Genomic DNA, 14994 nt, shown 5'->3' with positions numbered 1-14994 from the left:
AGCAGAGCAGCCATGTTGCAAGGAACATAATGTTTTCCCCTGCTGTTTTTATTTTTCCTGTGTATCACCAGTGGGAAAGATGGGATTGTATGAGAATGTAGTTTGTAAAGCCTGATGCAGGCAGTATTTTTTAAAAGTAATTTTCCTGAATATGTGGTATACAAGAGGAAGATTTGTTTTGTCTTTGAAAATTGGGTTGCAATTTTCTGAAAACCCACAAAATTTGCATTATATCTTTGTTGACTTTCTGGTTGCCAGGTTCTCTGTGACCCCTAAAAAAAGTATACATTTATGTGTGCAAGGGCCTTTGTGGGGCAACCAATAATACCAAGGCTCTATTTCATTGTATACGGCCTAGTTCAGTGGAGCATGAAGGTGTCCTGGGGTTGACTTGATGGAGATCATGTCTTTGCCTGAGAGGATGAGCTGGGAACTCAGCTTATGGGGAAGGGGCAAGACAGAGCCTTAAGCATCTACTTTCTTCCTGGCCCTAGAAAAATCTCTGACACATGGGAGGCTCTAGGAAAAAACAATTTTATATGTATGTATGTATGTATGTATATATATGTATGTATGTGTGTATATATATATATATATATATAAATAAAAGGAAGAATCCCAAGGGAGACGCCATCTTCGCAAGCTGAGGATCTTGAATTTATATTGTGATCAAGTCAGACATGTTCCAGGCTGCTTGGTATAGTGACTCTGGAGATGTAGGGACAATTTTTCTTTGTGCTGAATTGTAAAAATTGCATTGCAAGATATTTATCATGTTCCCGCTCCCTCCCAGTAAATACCAGCAGTGTCTCCAGTTCATGGGACAACCAAAAAGAGCCCACTCCTCCTGGTACATTGTAAAATGCCACTTTTAGAGAGGTTCTAACTCTGCAGAAAATCACTTGCTATAGTCCCATAGTTGGTTAGTTGGTTGGTTTGAAGTGAAGTGAAGTGAAGTCGTTCAGTTGTGTCAGACTCTTTGAGATCCCATAGACTGTAGCCTACCAGGCTCCTCTGTCCATGGGATTTTCCAGGCAATAGTACTGGAGTGGATTTACATTTCCTTCTCCAGGGGATCTTCCCAACCCAGGGCTTGAACCCGGATCTCCTGCATTGTAGACAGACACTTCACCATCTGAGCCACCAGGCAAGTCAGAAAGTGAAGTCGCTCAGTCATGTCCGACTCTTTGCAACCCTGTGGACTGTAGCCCACCAGGCTCCTCTGTCCCTGGGATTCTCCAGGCAAGAATACTGGAATGGGTTGCCATTTCCTTCTCCAGGGGATCTTCCCAACCCAGGGATTGAACCTGGGTCTCCTGCATTGCAGGTAGATGCTTTATCCTCTGAGCCACCAGGGAAGCCCTTGGTTGATTGATTGATTTATCTATTACAAATAATTTTACATTCTGTAAATTCCTTTTTTTTTTTTAACATTTCTTATTTTTATTGTGAACTAGTTTAAGTGTCCTTAAAAAACTGGAAATAGACCTCCCTTATGACCCAGCAATCCCACTGCTGGGCATACACACTGAGGAAACCAGAATTGAAAGAGACACATGTACCCCAATGTTCATCGCAGCACTGTTTTATAATAGCCAGGACATGGAAGCAACCTAGATGTCCATCAGCAGATGAATGGATAAGAAAGCTGTGGTACATATACACAATGGAGTATTACTCAGCCATTAAAAAGAATACATGTGAATCAGTTCTAATAAGGAGGATGAAACTGGAGCCTATTATACAGAGTGAAGTAAGCCAGAAAGAAAAACACCAATACAGTATACTAACGCATATATATGGAATTTAGAAAGATGGTAAAGATAACCCTGTATGCGAGACAGCAAAAGAGACACAAATGTATAGAACAGTCTTTTGGACTCTGTGGGAGAGGGAGAGGGTGGGATGATTTGGGAGAATGGCATTGAAACATGTATAATATCATATATGAAATGAATCACCAGTCCAGGTTTGATGCAGGATACAGGATGCTAGGGGCTGGTGCACTGGGACGACCCAGAGGGATGGTACGGGGAGGGAGGAGGGAGGGGGGTTCAGGATGGGGAATACATGTACACCCGTGGTGGATTCATGTTGATGTATGGCAAAACCAACACAATATTGTAAAGTAATTAGCCTCCAATTAAAAGAAATAAATTTATATTAAAAAAAGAAAAGCACAGTGAATAAGCATAGAGAATATACAGAATTAACACTTATGTGTACTCAACATCTAGCCTTGCCACATTTTAGCATGTGGCTTTCTAAATTTTTGAAGCCATGGGGTACTGCATCATTATTAAAGCTTTCTTTGCAGTCCTCCTCAGTCTCTTTTCTGTATCCTTACCCCAGGAAAAAAACTGCTGTCTTGATTTCAGATTTTTAGTTTCTTATGTGTTTTTATGGTTTTACCATATTTCTGTGTATTAGTGGCATTTGGTATTTATTTACATATTTTAAAACTTATAAATGATATTACAGCTTATTTTTGTGCATCTTCTTTACTTGATGCATGATTATGTTTTCAAGATTTGTCTATGAGATATGGTCGCTTTAGATTATTCAATTTAAAAAGCTATAAACGAGATAATACAAATACATGCCACAATTTATTTATCTATATTCCTGATACTTATATATTTAGAATATATCTAATTTTTTAGAACTCAGTACCAAGGATGCTATATTGAATGTTCTCATACGTGTCTTTTAGTGGATGCATTTATCCCTAGAAATTTAACTTATGGGTGTGAGGATCTGCTGACATTTAATATACTAAGTTTTGCAAGATTACTCAATAGTGCTTGCCTGTACCAACAAAGCATTTCAGGGCCCACTGAAAGATCATGAAATTTTAGTATTATCCGTTGCAACTACTACTATTGACAACATTAAAAAACGTTAACAATCCTTTGTGTGGGACATTGTTTTTAACACTTTATATTTTCCCAGTTACTACTTTTCATATGTTTATCGGCTATCCATGGTTCCTCTTGTGGGCCTTGCCTGCTCATATGATTTTTTCCATTTTTCTACTGGGTCTTTTGTCTTCTTCGTAGATTTTTTTTTTAGCCAGATTTCTGTTTTTAGTATGTATACACACACATATGTATATGTATACTATAAACAGATTTTCCCAGCCTCTGACTTTTGTATGTTGTATGGTTTTTGTTGTGCAAATGGCTGAGGCCAATTTTTATCAGTTTTTATTAGAGTTAGCAGTTTTCCTGTATTGTGTAAAAAAAAAAACTTTTTATATTACTCTTATTTTCTCTAGGTGGAAAGCCAGTTATCCAAAAATCAGCTTTGAAAATTGTCATACTGCTGACTGAGTAATAAAACCAGATCCAGAAATCATTAAGAAATGACTGAAAGTTTCTTTCGGAATTTAAACCATGGTGCTGCATCCAGTTGGCCCTTGAGCAACATTGGTGTGAACTGTGAATGTCCACTTACTACGGACTTATTTTACTAAATACGCAGTGGTGTTAGTACAGTATCCAAGGTTGGTTGAGTCTGGATGCAGCACCATGGCTATGGAGGGCAGCCTGTGAAGCTATCCTCAGATTTTCTACTGTGCAGAGGCGTGGGATCCCTTAAACCCCCACTTGGTTCAAAGGGCAACCGTATTTAACAATTCATTATCAGAATTCAAAGCATAAACAATGGCCGTTTCACCTCAGATTAATGGTTTAAATTCCGAAAGAAACTTCCAGTCATTTCTTAATGATTTCTGGATCTGGTTTTATTACTCAGTCAGCAGTATGGACACAGGGACTGTTGATTTTTTCTGCATTCTCTTTGCCTTGAATAGAGGTCAAAGAGCCTGGGGGAAATATGTGAAATAAAGTGAGCCTCTTTATTTTCTTCATTTGTAAACACAAGGCATCCGGAAAGCCTGTATTAGGATATTGAGTTCTGGATGGTTAAAAATCTCGGATGAATTTAGGCTTTCTTTTGGGCAAGTACATGAATTGGGATGCATAAGCACAGTCCCCCCTCTATAGAGCAAAAGAAAGTAATGAACTACTGCTGCAAAAAAATGATGCAGATGAATGCTGCAGAAAACAAATAGAAGGGAGATAACTATGTGATTCCACTTAATGTGAAGTTTTAAGAATAGAGAAAACAAATCTGAGGTTTGTTCTGATAAAGGAGAAGAGTGGTTACCATCCGAGTGAACACAGCTTCACTTTGGGCTTTTCCACGTGGCTTAGTGGTAAAGAATCCACCTGCCAGTGCAAGAGACACAGGAGACTTGGGTTTGATCCCTGGGTCTGGAAGATCCCCTGGAGGAGGAAATGGCAACCCACGCCAGTATTCTTACCTGGAAAACCCCATGGGCAGAGGAGCCTGGCGGGCTGCAGCCCATGGAGTCTCAGAGTAGGACACAGCTGAGCACTTACACATGCACTCTCACTGCTGTGGGAGAGGGGAAAGTAGTAAGTCTCAAGGAGTTTTGGAAACATTTTGTATTTTCATATGGGTAGTGGTTAACTAAGTGAATCATAGGCTATACCTGTAAGATTTTTGTACTTTGTATGTGTGCGATGCCTTAATTAAAAAGAGAATCTGGCTGAAATAAATTCAGAAAGGGCTCAGCTATATGTTTTTGATAAAATACAGTTTTGATATAACCTTTTTAGGTTCGTAGGAAATTACAGTTGACTCTTGAACAACAAAGGTTTGAACTGCACAGGTCCACTTATATGCAATGTTTTTCAACAAGTAGGTACTCCAGTTTTATATGATCTGTGGATGGTTGAATCCATGGATGCAGAGGGCTGACTGTAAAGTGGATTTTCAACTGTGTGATGGGCGGTGATCCTGAAACCTCCTTTGGTCAAGATCAACTATATTGGCTGGAGCATGTATGTATGTAAGCATGCGTGCATTTCACATGCTTGCTTCACAATCATATGAATCCCTTTATGAATGGCTACCAGCCTGAAGGCATTGTCAGGCCTTGGGGGAATCTGAGAAAGTATATATGGCTGACAGTCCAGTGGGTGCTGAGTAACTAGATAAGTGTGATGGTATGGGGGAAGTCTATGAATGCCAGTACACTCTTAGGAAAGAAGGGGTCAATGTGCTTGGAGCAGGGTTGGGGGCATAAAGAAAGTAGAGACTTTGGAGAGGAGATGGATTTGAGGAGACATTTTAACGATAAGTAGGAGTTTGTCAAGTAGAAGTGTGGCACTTAGGGGATATGTTAAAGCTCAAGCTGTGGAATGAGGCATTGTACTCAGGAACTCTGTATTTCTTATAAAAATATAAGCTCAGAAGCAGTACTATATGAAGCTGGAAAGTTGAGAAGGGATCATGAATAGGGTAGAATGTTGAATGACATGCTAAGGAATTTTGATTTTGATTTTCCTTTTGGCTTTAGGGGTTAGGGAACTGCTGAAGAATTTTAATTAAGTGTCATGATTATGTTTGCATTTTTCGAGATAATTTTGGCAGTAGAACCTAAGACAATTTTGATCTTCCCTGGAGGTATGCCTTTGGTGCTTTTCTCAATTTATGTAAGTTCTATGAGTTATCTCTTTAGACTGATGACTCTTAAATCCAAATCTCTATTCCAAACGTCTCTCCTTTTTCTTCACACTTCTGAGTAGAATTATTTCTCTGTCCCTGGATAGAAACTTGTCTTATTTCATGTGTTTGTTCACCTTTAAATGATATAATCTTTATGATCACTTAAGTCACAAAACAAGTTTCAATTTAAAATTTAGAATATTTATTTCAATACATTTATAAACACATCATTACTCAAAGCTCTTCCTGTTCCACCAAACCAAGACTGGGTTCCAGTTCCCTTCCTTACCATACTTCAGCCATGTGGAAAGAACCTTCTTTTTTCACCTCCACACCCATTCACTAGGATCTTTGTAAGGGAGGTGAGGAAGAGAGAAGAGGTATAGCAGTAGAACATTTCTTACTGGTTGTTCCTGGCTTAATGGCCAGTATTGACTTAGTGACCTAATGGCCTAATTCTCTGTAGGACTGGGGGATATGAAAACTAACTCTTGGTTATTTATGTGAGATGCTTGAGGACTTCCCTGTTGGGTTCCTCTGATCTCACCTCCCTTGATCTGGAAAATGACCTCTCCTTGAGCATTTCAGATCACCTGGACTTCTCTTTTCTGCAGTCCCTATAGCCGCCTCCTGCAGGAATCCCTTACCCATCCTGGCAAATTGCTTTTTTTGAGCAGCATCCCTTTCCTATTTCATATGGATTCAGGCAAACATTCCTACCACAAATTCCTATTCTTGTTCTAAGACAGATACAGCTTTGATCTACAATCAGAGAAGACTACAATTTATTCCTCAGATGCCTTGCCCTCTCCTGCTGCCACAGACCACCTTACAACACTTAGGTACTGAGCTTCTGGGTTTTCTTACTTGCAGGGGACCTACAAATGCAGGGAAGCTCTCTGATGATCCCCTTAAAATCCCTGAGAGAAGGCTAGGTCAGGAAGTGGCACATATCCCAATCACCCAAAAATCCTTTCAGAAATCTCATCGTCTTCATCTTTTTCATCCTGCATTTGTGTGAGGGACTTTTAGATAAGTTTGAGCAAGATCGAAACCTCTTAAGCTATATAAAAATGAAATTATTTATATTTATGCATAAAGTAAATTTCACTCCCAAACCCTACCCCTAAGTTATATTGAGTAAGAGAAGCAGAGAATTGATATGACATACTTGCAATTACCTCCATAATGAGAGAATAACCTATGAGAATTTTTTCAATATACATAACCTATTCTTTTTGGGCCAGTTAGTTTTATTATAAATGTTTTTTATTCCATGAAAGTAAGCATAAGTTGTGTTAGATTCTTTATGCATTTAAAATGAACTGAGTGTTAGTTACTTAGTTGTGTCCGACCCTTTGAGACCCCATAGACTCTAGCCCGCCAGGCTCCTCTGTCCATGGAATTCTTCAGGCAAGAAAACTGGAGTGGCTTTCCATTCCCTTCTCCAGGGAATATTCCTAACCCAGGGATCTCATCTGGGTCTCCCACATTGCAGGCAGATTCCTTATTGTCTGAATCACCAGGGAATATATTTAATATTCATTTCATTCCATTCACGTGAAATTCCCTTTTATCATTGGTGTAAACTTCTCATAGATATTCTAAGGTTTTGATATTAGACAAAACTGAAGAGTTTTCTGTTGCTCCTTGGTTTTAGTTAAATCTGACTCCTCACTGGACTGTAAACTCTGTGAAGACAAGGACTAGATTTGAAATTTGACTCCTTTGTCCTGCATGGTGTTGAGTACATATTAAGCACTCAGTGCTGTGTGTTTTAAATGTTTTTTAACACTGTAATGAAAAGTAAATTAGATAACATTGGTAAATTTAAATAATTTAGAGCATTAATGATACTTTGGAAATTCTATTTTATACTCATATAAATTTGTTCAGTTGCTAAGTTGTGTCTCACTCATTGTGACTACATAGACCGAAGCATGCCAGGCTTTCCCGACTCACCGAGTTTGCTCATATCCATGTCCTTTGAGTCAGTGATGCTATCTAACCATCTCATTCTCTGGTGCCTTCTTCTACTTTTGCCTTCAGTCTTTCCAAGCATCACAGTCTTATTTCCAGTGAGTCAGCTCTTTTTATCAGGTGGCCAAAGTATTGGAGTGTCAGCTTCAGCATCAGTCTTTCCATTGAATATTCAAGGTTGATTTCTTTTAGGATTGACTGGTTGGATCTCCTTGCAGTCCAAGGGACTCTCAAGAGTCTTCTCCAACACCACAGTTCAAAAGCATCAGTTCTTCAGCACTCAGCCTTCTTTATGGTCCAACTCTCACATCTGTATGTCACTACTGGAAAAACCATAGCTTTATCTAGATGGGCCTTTGTCAGCAAAGTAATATCTCTGCTTTCTAATATGCTGCTTAGGTTGGTCATAGCTTTTCTTCCACAGAACAAGTGTCTTTTAATTTCATATCTGCAGTCATTTTGGAGCCCCCCAAATAAAGTCTCTCACTGTTTCCTTTGTTTCCCCATCTATTTGCCATGAAGTGATGGGACCAGATGCCATGATTTTAGTTTTCTGAATGTTGAGTATTAAGCCATCTTTTTCCTTCTCCTCTTTCACTTTCCTCAAGAAGCTCTTTAGTTTCTGCCATAAGGGTGGTGTCATCTGTATATCTGAGATTATTGATATTTCTCCCAGAAATCTTGATTCCAGCTTGTGCTTCATCCAGCCTGGTATTTCACATGATGTACTCTGCATATAAGTTAAATAAGCAGGGTGACAATATACAGCCTTGATGGACTCCTTTCCCAATTTGGAACCAGTCTGTTGTTCCATGTCCAGTTCTAACTGTTGCTTCTTGACCTGCATACAGATTTCTCAGGAGGCAGGTCAGGTGGTCTGGTATTCCCATCTCTTGAAGAATTTTCCAGTTTCTTGTGATCCACACAGTCTAAGACTTGGGCATAGTCACGTAGTCAATTATGACGTAGTCAATTTATGACATAGTCAAAATCTCATATGAAGCATATTAGACATCAGAAAGACTGTACAGATTGGTTATTGACCATTTGTATATCCTCTTTTTTTTTCTAAAATTAAAAAAAAAATAATTTCAGCTTCGCAGAAGTGGTTGAACCAGTTACCACCTCTTTTTCTCCAGTGGTAACATCTTGCATAACTGTAGCACAATGTCAAAGCCTGAAATTGGCATCAGAGATACCAGAATCGATTCATATTTCACCAGACTTATATGCATTTATGTGTGTGTATATGTATATGTGTTGTTTCATGGAGTTTTTCACCTGTATAGTTTCAAACAACCACCTCTACATTCAAGACTCAACATTAGTTCCTTACTGCAAGACTTCTTTGTATCATGCTTTGGCAATCTGACCTTCTCTCTCCATGTGCAACCCATAGTAACCACTAATCTGTTCTTCATCTCTATTATTATTTTTGGAGTGCTGTTAAAATATTTTTTTATTGTTAGCTGTCTTTGCTCGATTTTTGGATGTTTTTACATGTAATTTTACGTTTAACTACATTTTCCTACTCTATGGGTTGCATTTATATTTTCTTCTTTGTACAATCTGATGATTTTGGTCATCTCATGTGCACAGATGACTCATTGGAAAAGTCCCTGATTCTGGGAAAGGTTGAGGGCAGAAGGAGAAGAGGGTGTCAGAGTATGAGATGGCTAGATGGCCTCACCAATGCAATGAACATGAACTTGGGCATACTCTGGGAGATGGTGAGGGACAGGGAGGGCTGGCGTGTTGTAGTCCATTGGGTCGCAAAGAGTCAGACACAACTGGGTGACTGAACAACAGCAACAACAATCTAATGAATAAAATTCTTGATTTTAGTATAATCTTATTTATATATATATATTTTTTATGTAAATCTTTCCCTTCCCTCAGATCATGAAGGTGTTTTCCCATAAGCCTTATTGTTTTGTGTACAGTCCACCTGAAATTGATTAGTGGTGTGAAGTTGAGGTCAAGTTTTATTTTTTTCCTTATAAATATCCAATTGACCCAGAACTGTTTATTGAAGGCTTTTTCCCCAGGGCTTTGCAGTTCCACCTTTGTGAACTGCATATGTGTTATGAGTCCTTTGGATTTTTGCATTCCATTGTTGAACTTGTCTACCCTTGTACCAGTGAAATAGTTTTTTATTTACTGTTGGTTGATAATAGGTCGTCACATCTGGTAAAGCAAATAGATGCAGCTTGTTCTTCATGAGTGTCTTGGATTTTCATGATCTTTTACATTTGCATATATATTTTACAAACATCTTTTAAAGTTATAAAAAGAAAATGGGATTTTGATTAGTAATGCACTGAATCTAGGCATGAGCTGGCATTTCTAGAGTACTGAATCTTAATTTATTAATATGGCATAGGCTTCTTTCATTTAGATATTTATTTTTGATGGTGTTTTATTGCCCTCTCATAACGTTTTTATCATCTTTTATGAGATACATTCCAAGATATTTGTTATTTTTGTGACACCATTAAATAGTATATTTTTAGAGCTTCATTTTCTGAGTATATAAAGGAATGTTATATATTTTTATCCAGGAAAATTGCTAAACACATTAATTCTAGTAATTTATCTCTTGATTTTTTAGTGTTGTCAGCGTGCATCATCATGACATTTGCAGATAATATTTTCTTCTTTTTGATGCTTTACACTGCTTGCCTGCCTCTGTCTCCTTCCTCCCTCTCCTTCCCTCTGTCTCTCTGCCTCTCTCATATTTTCTTTTCTCAATGCATGACTAGGACTTTAGGTACAATATTTAGTAGACATAACATTAGCAGGCATTATGTGCTATTCCTGAGCAAATGGAAAATCTTTAGCTTTTCATCCATAAAGTATGTGTTTGCTATAGACATTTTATGAATACACTTTATCAGATAAAGGATGATTGTGAAAATCCCTATTTGGTCCTCATTTGCCAAGATATTTTTGCTTTTTTTGATCATGAATCAATGTTAACTATGTCAAATTATATTTCTGTACCAATAGAAATGAGTACATCATTTTTCTTCCTTGTTGATATGGTGAATTATACTGATGGATTTTTAAATCTCAAACCAGTCTTTTATTCACAGGGTGATACCAACTTTAAATTGATGTATGATTCATTTTATACTTTACTGGATTCAGCTTGCTCATGTTCCTTTAGGACTTTTGCTTCTATGTCCACCAATGAGATTGGCTTGTCATTTTCTGGATTTCAATAAGCATCTTTGGTTTGCCTTACAAATTATGTGATCTTCCCTGTATCTAAAGTGCTTCTCTTATGGGATTTGCTATCTTAGATAGTGATATCATCATCTATTCTCATGATGATGTTCACACATGGATGATGCTCACGGATGTTCACACATACATTCTCATGTCCAAGCAGTTACCAGTTCTGTCGACTCCACCTGTGCACCGTAGCACTTAGTCTTGTCATCTTTTCCCATCTGTCAGCTCCTGCACTTGTTCAGAGTGCTGTTGTCTCTTTGATTGTTCTAACGATCCCTAAGTTTTGTTCTTTCCCACCTATTTTCCATACTTTAGTTAGATGGACTTTTACAATTAAAAAAATATATATTCTTTTTTGTTACATTCTTTATTTAAAAATGTCGTGGCTTCTCATTGAATTTCTTTGAATTCCTCAGATAGGCTACGTTTTCTCCCATGTCCAAGTCTTTGCCTGTGTAGTTTCCTTTGCTGGTAACGTTCACTTAGGACAGAAACTTTGTACATTGTATATAGTAAAAATACCTATGCTGCAGAGCAGTGGAGTTGTAGAACAAGCAAGGGTTGGCCAAAGCATGACTAGTCAGGAAACAGTCCAGGAGCTGACTTTTCAAACATTATCTGTCTACTTTATCATATATTTTATGCTTGGCTTGGCATGTTTAGTGGTACCTGGAGGTGAGTTCTTAAAGGGAACATACCATGTTCGACTCTTGTGCTCATTTCTGGATAGAACAGTTTATGGGTCATGTCAAAAGTAAAGCCTTTTAAGTAAATAACCAGGGCGGTGAGGAACGGTTGCAGGCACAAGGCATAGTTAACCCTGCTAAAGTGATACTTGAAGAACTGTCAGATGAAAAGGGAAATTTAAAAGATTTTGTGTACATTGAGGACTACAAGGATATGAATAATTACAATGTACAGACACATTCAGGAATGCAGACTTCATTTCCAAATTAGGAAGAACAATCTAAAGCCTGGAACTATCCCAATCTGGAAAGAGCTGCCTCTTGAGACACTAAGTTGCCTCCTGTTCGATGTATTCTTGCAGTGGCTGGTCAATTATGTAAATGGAATTTATATATTAGAGCAGTGATTCCAAGACTCAGGCCATATCTCAGACTAGTTAAATCACAGTCTCTGGGGATGAGACACAAGAATCAGTTGTTTCTGAAGCTTCACAAATAATTCCAAAATGCAGAAAAAAGTTTGGAAAGTGCTCTGCATTAGAGGGAGGTTTCAACTCTTCAGTGGTTTTCTTGCATCAGAAGGGTTTAGAAAAGATGGAAAAACAATGAAAGCCAGAGTGTTTGTGAGCACTCCCCTGTAGCTCCTGATTTGGCAGGGTGGGGTGGACCCCAAGAATCTATGTGATTAAGATTATTACCAGTTGATTCGCTTTCCTGGCTGGGTTTGGAAACCGCTGGATTATAAGGAGAGTGCCTTGTGTGCTCATCATCTAACAAGGCACTTAGTGAACTCATTTGTGGTTTCCTTGTGGACAATAAAATGCATACTGTGAATTGAGACCACTGTGTCTGGGACAAACAATGGGTTTTGGATTCAAAGGTATCTGAATTGAAATTCTAGTCCTGTTGCACTTATTTAACTAAACTTACAAAATTTACTTACCCTCTCAATCTCCTCATTGTAAAATGGAATAATAATATCCATTTTATAGATTCATTTGGAAGTTTAAATAAAGTTGTTTGTGAAAAGTGTCAGTCTTGTATAATGTCTATCAGGCTCTTTTCTAAATTGTAGCTCTATGAATGCTGACATTAATGAGTGGGACCATAGAGAATATACACATTTGGTGAATGTGTGTGTTTTCTTGATTGATTTTTTTTTTTTTTTGCTTCAGTATACTGTCAATCCCTGGTTTTAATATTCTATTTTGGTTCAGACATTATAATTGGTATTTTAAAGGCCCTAGGGTTAAAGAATAATGCCGTTTATTTCCATTCCTATTATGTGAAATACAATCCATGCCTACATTTTTTTTTCTAAATTTGACATTTCAGATAAAAATTTTTCCTTAATTGTACTATAAATGTTGGGGTAGTAGAATTAACTGTGTGCTTTTTTTTTTTATCTTTTATTATAGGCTTACAGGAACTGTAATTATTGGTTAAAATGGAAAACTGTGAAGAAAGAAAAAGATAGCAGTTGCAGTTAATGTTCCTGGATGAATATTTTGCTTTTGAGAAGTCTGCATTTAAAAACGATATGTTGATTTGGAAAGTCCCGGAAGTCAGTTACAAAATCCACTTTTTCCATTCAATCAATGGATTTTTTAATCAATCCTTGGAGCTGATGAAATTCAGAGATGGTGCGTGATGGGAATTGTTTTCCTAGTGATTGCATCTTGGATTAGCTTGCTGCTTTTTTGAAGATACTCTATTGTGAAGGGCAAGAACCTAATGTGATGGATTTATCTTCAGAGATGAGCAGACATGGGAAGAATCCAGTGAGTCACAAGCTAGAAGATCAGAAAAAGGTAATACAGATACATTTCCTTTTGCTTGGTCACTTTTTTTTTTTTTTGCTTACACAGAAGACTGTAAGTTGAAAATGAATATGCTCTGAGAAATAACATGCTATTTCATGAAAATTAATCCTGCCATGTAGCCAAGTGTTGCTCTGGGCCTGGATTTCATCATCAGTTAGTGGTTTAGTTTCTAAAGGCTTCTGAATTCATCCATCCAGTGGGTTTGTAAAGGATTCTTCTGTGTTTGCTCACCCTTGACTTGATTCTGTTAATAGTAACATGCTGGTCTGACTGCTCGTGAACAGTTTTCTGAGATCCAGATGAAGTGTGAGTCGTGGGGCATCTCTGGAGTAATGGAGCAAGACAGCTGCTGCTGCTGCTGCTAAGTCGCTTCAGTCGTGTCCGACTCTGTGCGACCCCATAGACAGCAGCCCACCAGGCTCCCCTGTCCCTGGGATTCTCCAGGCAAGAACACTGGAGTGGGTTGCCACTTCCTTCTCCAAGGAGCAAGACAGAGTTCTCCTAAAAGAGAACAACTGCCTTGATGCTATTGCTGCTTGAAGGCTTAGGTGGCATTTGAAATTCTCTGATTTCATGTCCTCGGGGCACGAGGGCCTCTTAGTTTTCCACCTAGCCGAGAAAGAGAGTCATGAGCCAACTGTGAGCTATGGTTTGCCTCTTCATGTGTGATGTCCAAGCAATTAATGGAAAATATCAAGAAAGAACTGTGCTAATATATATATTTTTTAAATGGGCTTAGAGACCTTCTGAGAGGGAAGCTGGAAACTGAATACTGAGGGTTGCATTTCAACGTCATTTTTCTACCTTTTGAGAAACTCTTACCTGCTAAACTGTTGTACTGTTGTGAGAGCCGTCTAAAGAGCACTTAGAGGAAGGGTCAGGGATGGTCCCTGGGAGAGGAAGCCTACTCTTAATGAAATGTATTCTCTTTTGTGGTGCCTTTCATTGAATCCATTAGTACAGAGAGGCTTGTAGGGACCCAGGGGCTAAGGCACAAAAGCAAGGAATAGTGAGAAAACCGAAAGATTTTTAGTTAGAGCTGGATCTCAGGGACACGATTAAGGTTTGTTTTTACATCTGTCTCGGAAATTATTTACCACTCGCTTTGTACTCCCAGAATACAACTAGCTCTTTCACAGTTTTAGAGGTAAGAAATTTAGAAGAAGCCAAGAAGAGTCAATAGCTTATTAATTTGTTCTGATTTTGTGACCATTGCCACTAGAATGGGGGCTACCGGGATCCTTTTTGCAGCAGTTTGGGCAGAAATGGATGGATTATTTATGCCCAATTTGGGTCCTTCATGGAGTCTACCTTCAGTATAAATAAGTCTTGGAAAACACTAAGTATTGTAAAGTCCAAAATGGCTGGAATCTGTTTTCAATTCATTGTGGATATAAATTTCTGCACAAATAAGTGTGTTACCAAGAATGCTGTTTGTGTTTTAAATGGTCAGCATTTTTTTTTTTTTTTTCTTGCTGTTTAGCAGTAAGGGTGTTAATCTGAAAAAGTTGGCAAGGTAAGTTTCTATCTAAAGCATGCTCTTCAATTTCTTAACTACAAAGGAACCATTTAATCTGTTTCCTCTATCCACATTTCTAAAAATGTTCTTCACGCTGATGATGAAATTTTACCTACTGTATCGGTCCAGTGAGGAATGTGAAGGACAACTACTGCCTGCGGTGTCAATAGACAAAGGCTGTTGCAGCTGTCAAACCATCGGCCACTACAGC

General features: G+C 38.2%; 1 protein-coding gene across 2 annotated transcripts in view; it reads left to right on the top strand.

The window, feature by feature from the left end:
• NAV3 (neuron navigator 3) overlaps positions 1 to 14994 on the top strand; it is a 908237-nt gene that overhangs the window by 276266 nt on the left and 616977 nt on the right. For both annotated transcript variants that reach the window (XM_044941915.2, XM_044941916.2), the window contains one exon: positions 12860 to 13252. In XM_044941915.2, coding sequence (XP_044797850.2) covers positions 13181 to 13252 — 72 coding nt within the window. In that variant the 5' untranslated portion in view covers positions 12860 to 13180. The remainder of the gene's footprint in view (positions 1 to 12859; positions 13253 to 14994) is intronic.

This window comes from Bubalus bubalis, chromosome 4 (genome assembly GCF_019923935.1).
Source record: "Bubalus bubalis isolate 160015118507 breed Murrah chromosome 4, NDDB_SH_1, whole genome shotgun sequence".
In the NCBI taxonomy this organism is placed as follows: Eukaryota; Metazoa; Chordata; class Mammalia; order Artiodactyla; family Bovidae; genus Bubalus; species Bubalus bubalis.
The sequence above is the reverse complement of the archived record's forward strand: the minus strand, read 5'-3'. Positions and strand labels throughout refer to the sequence as shown.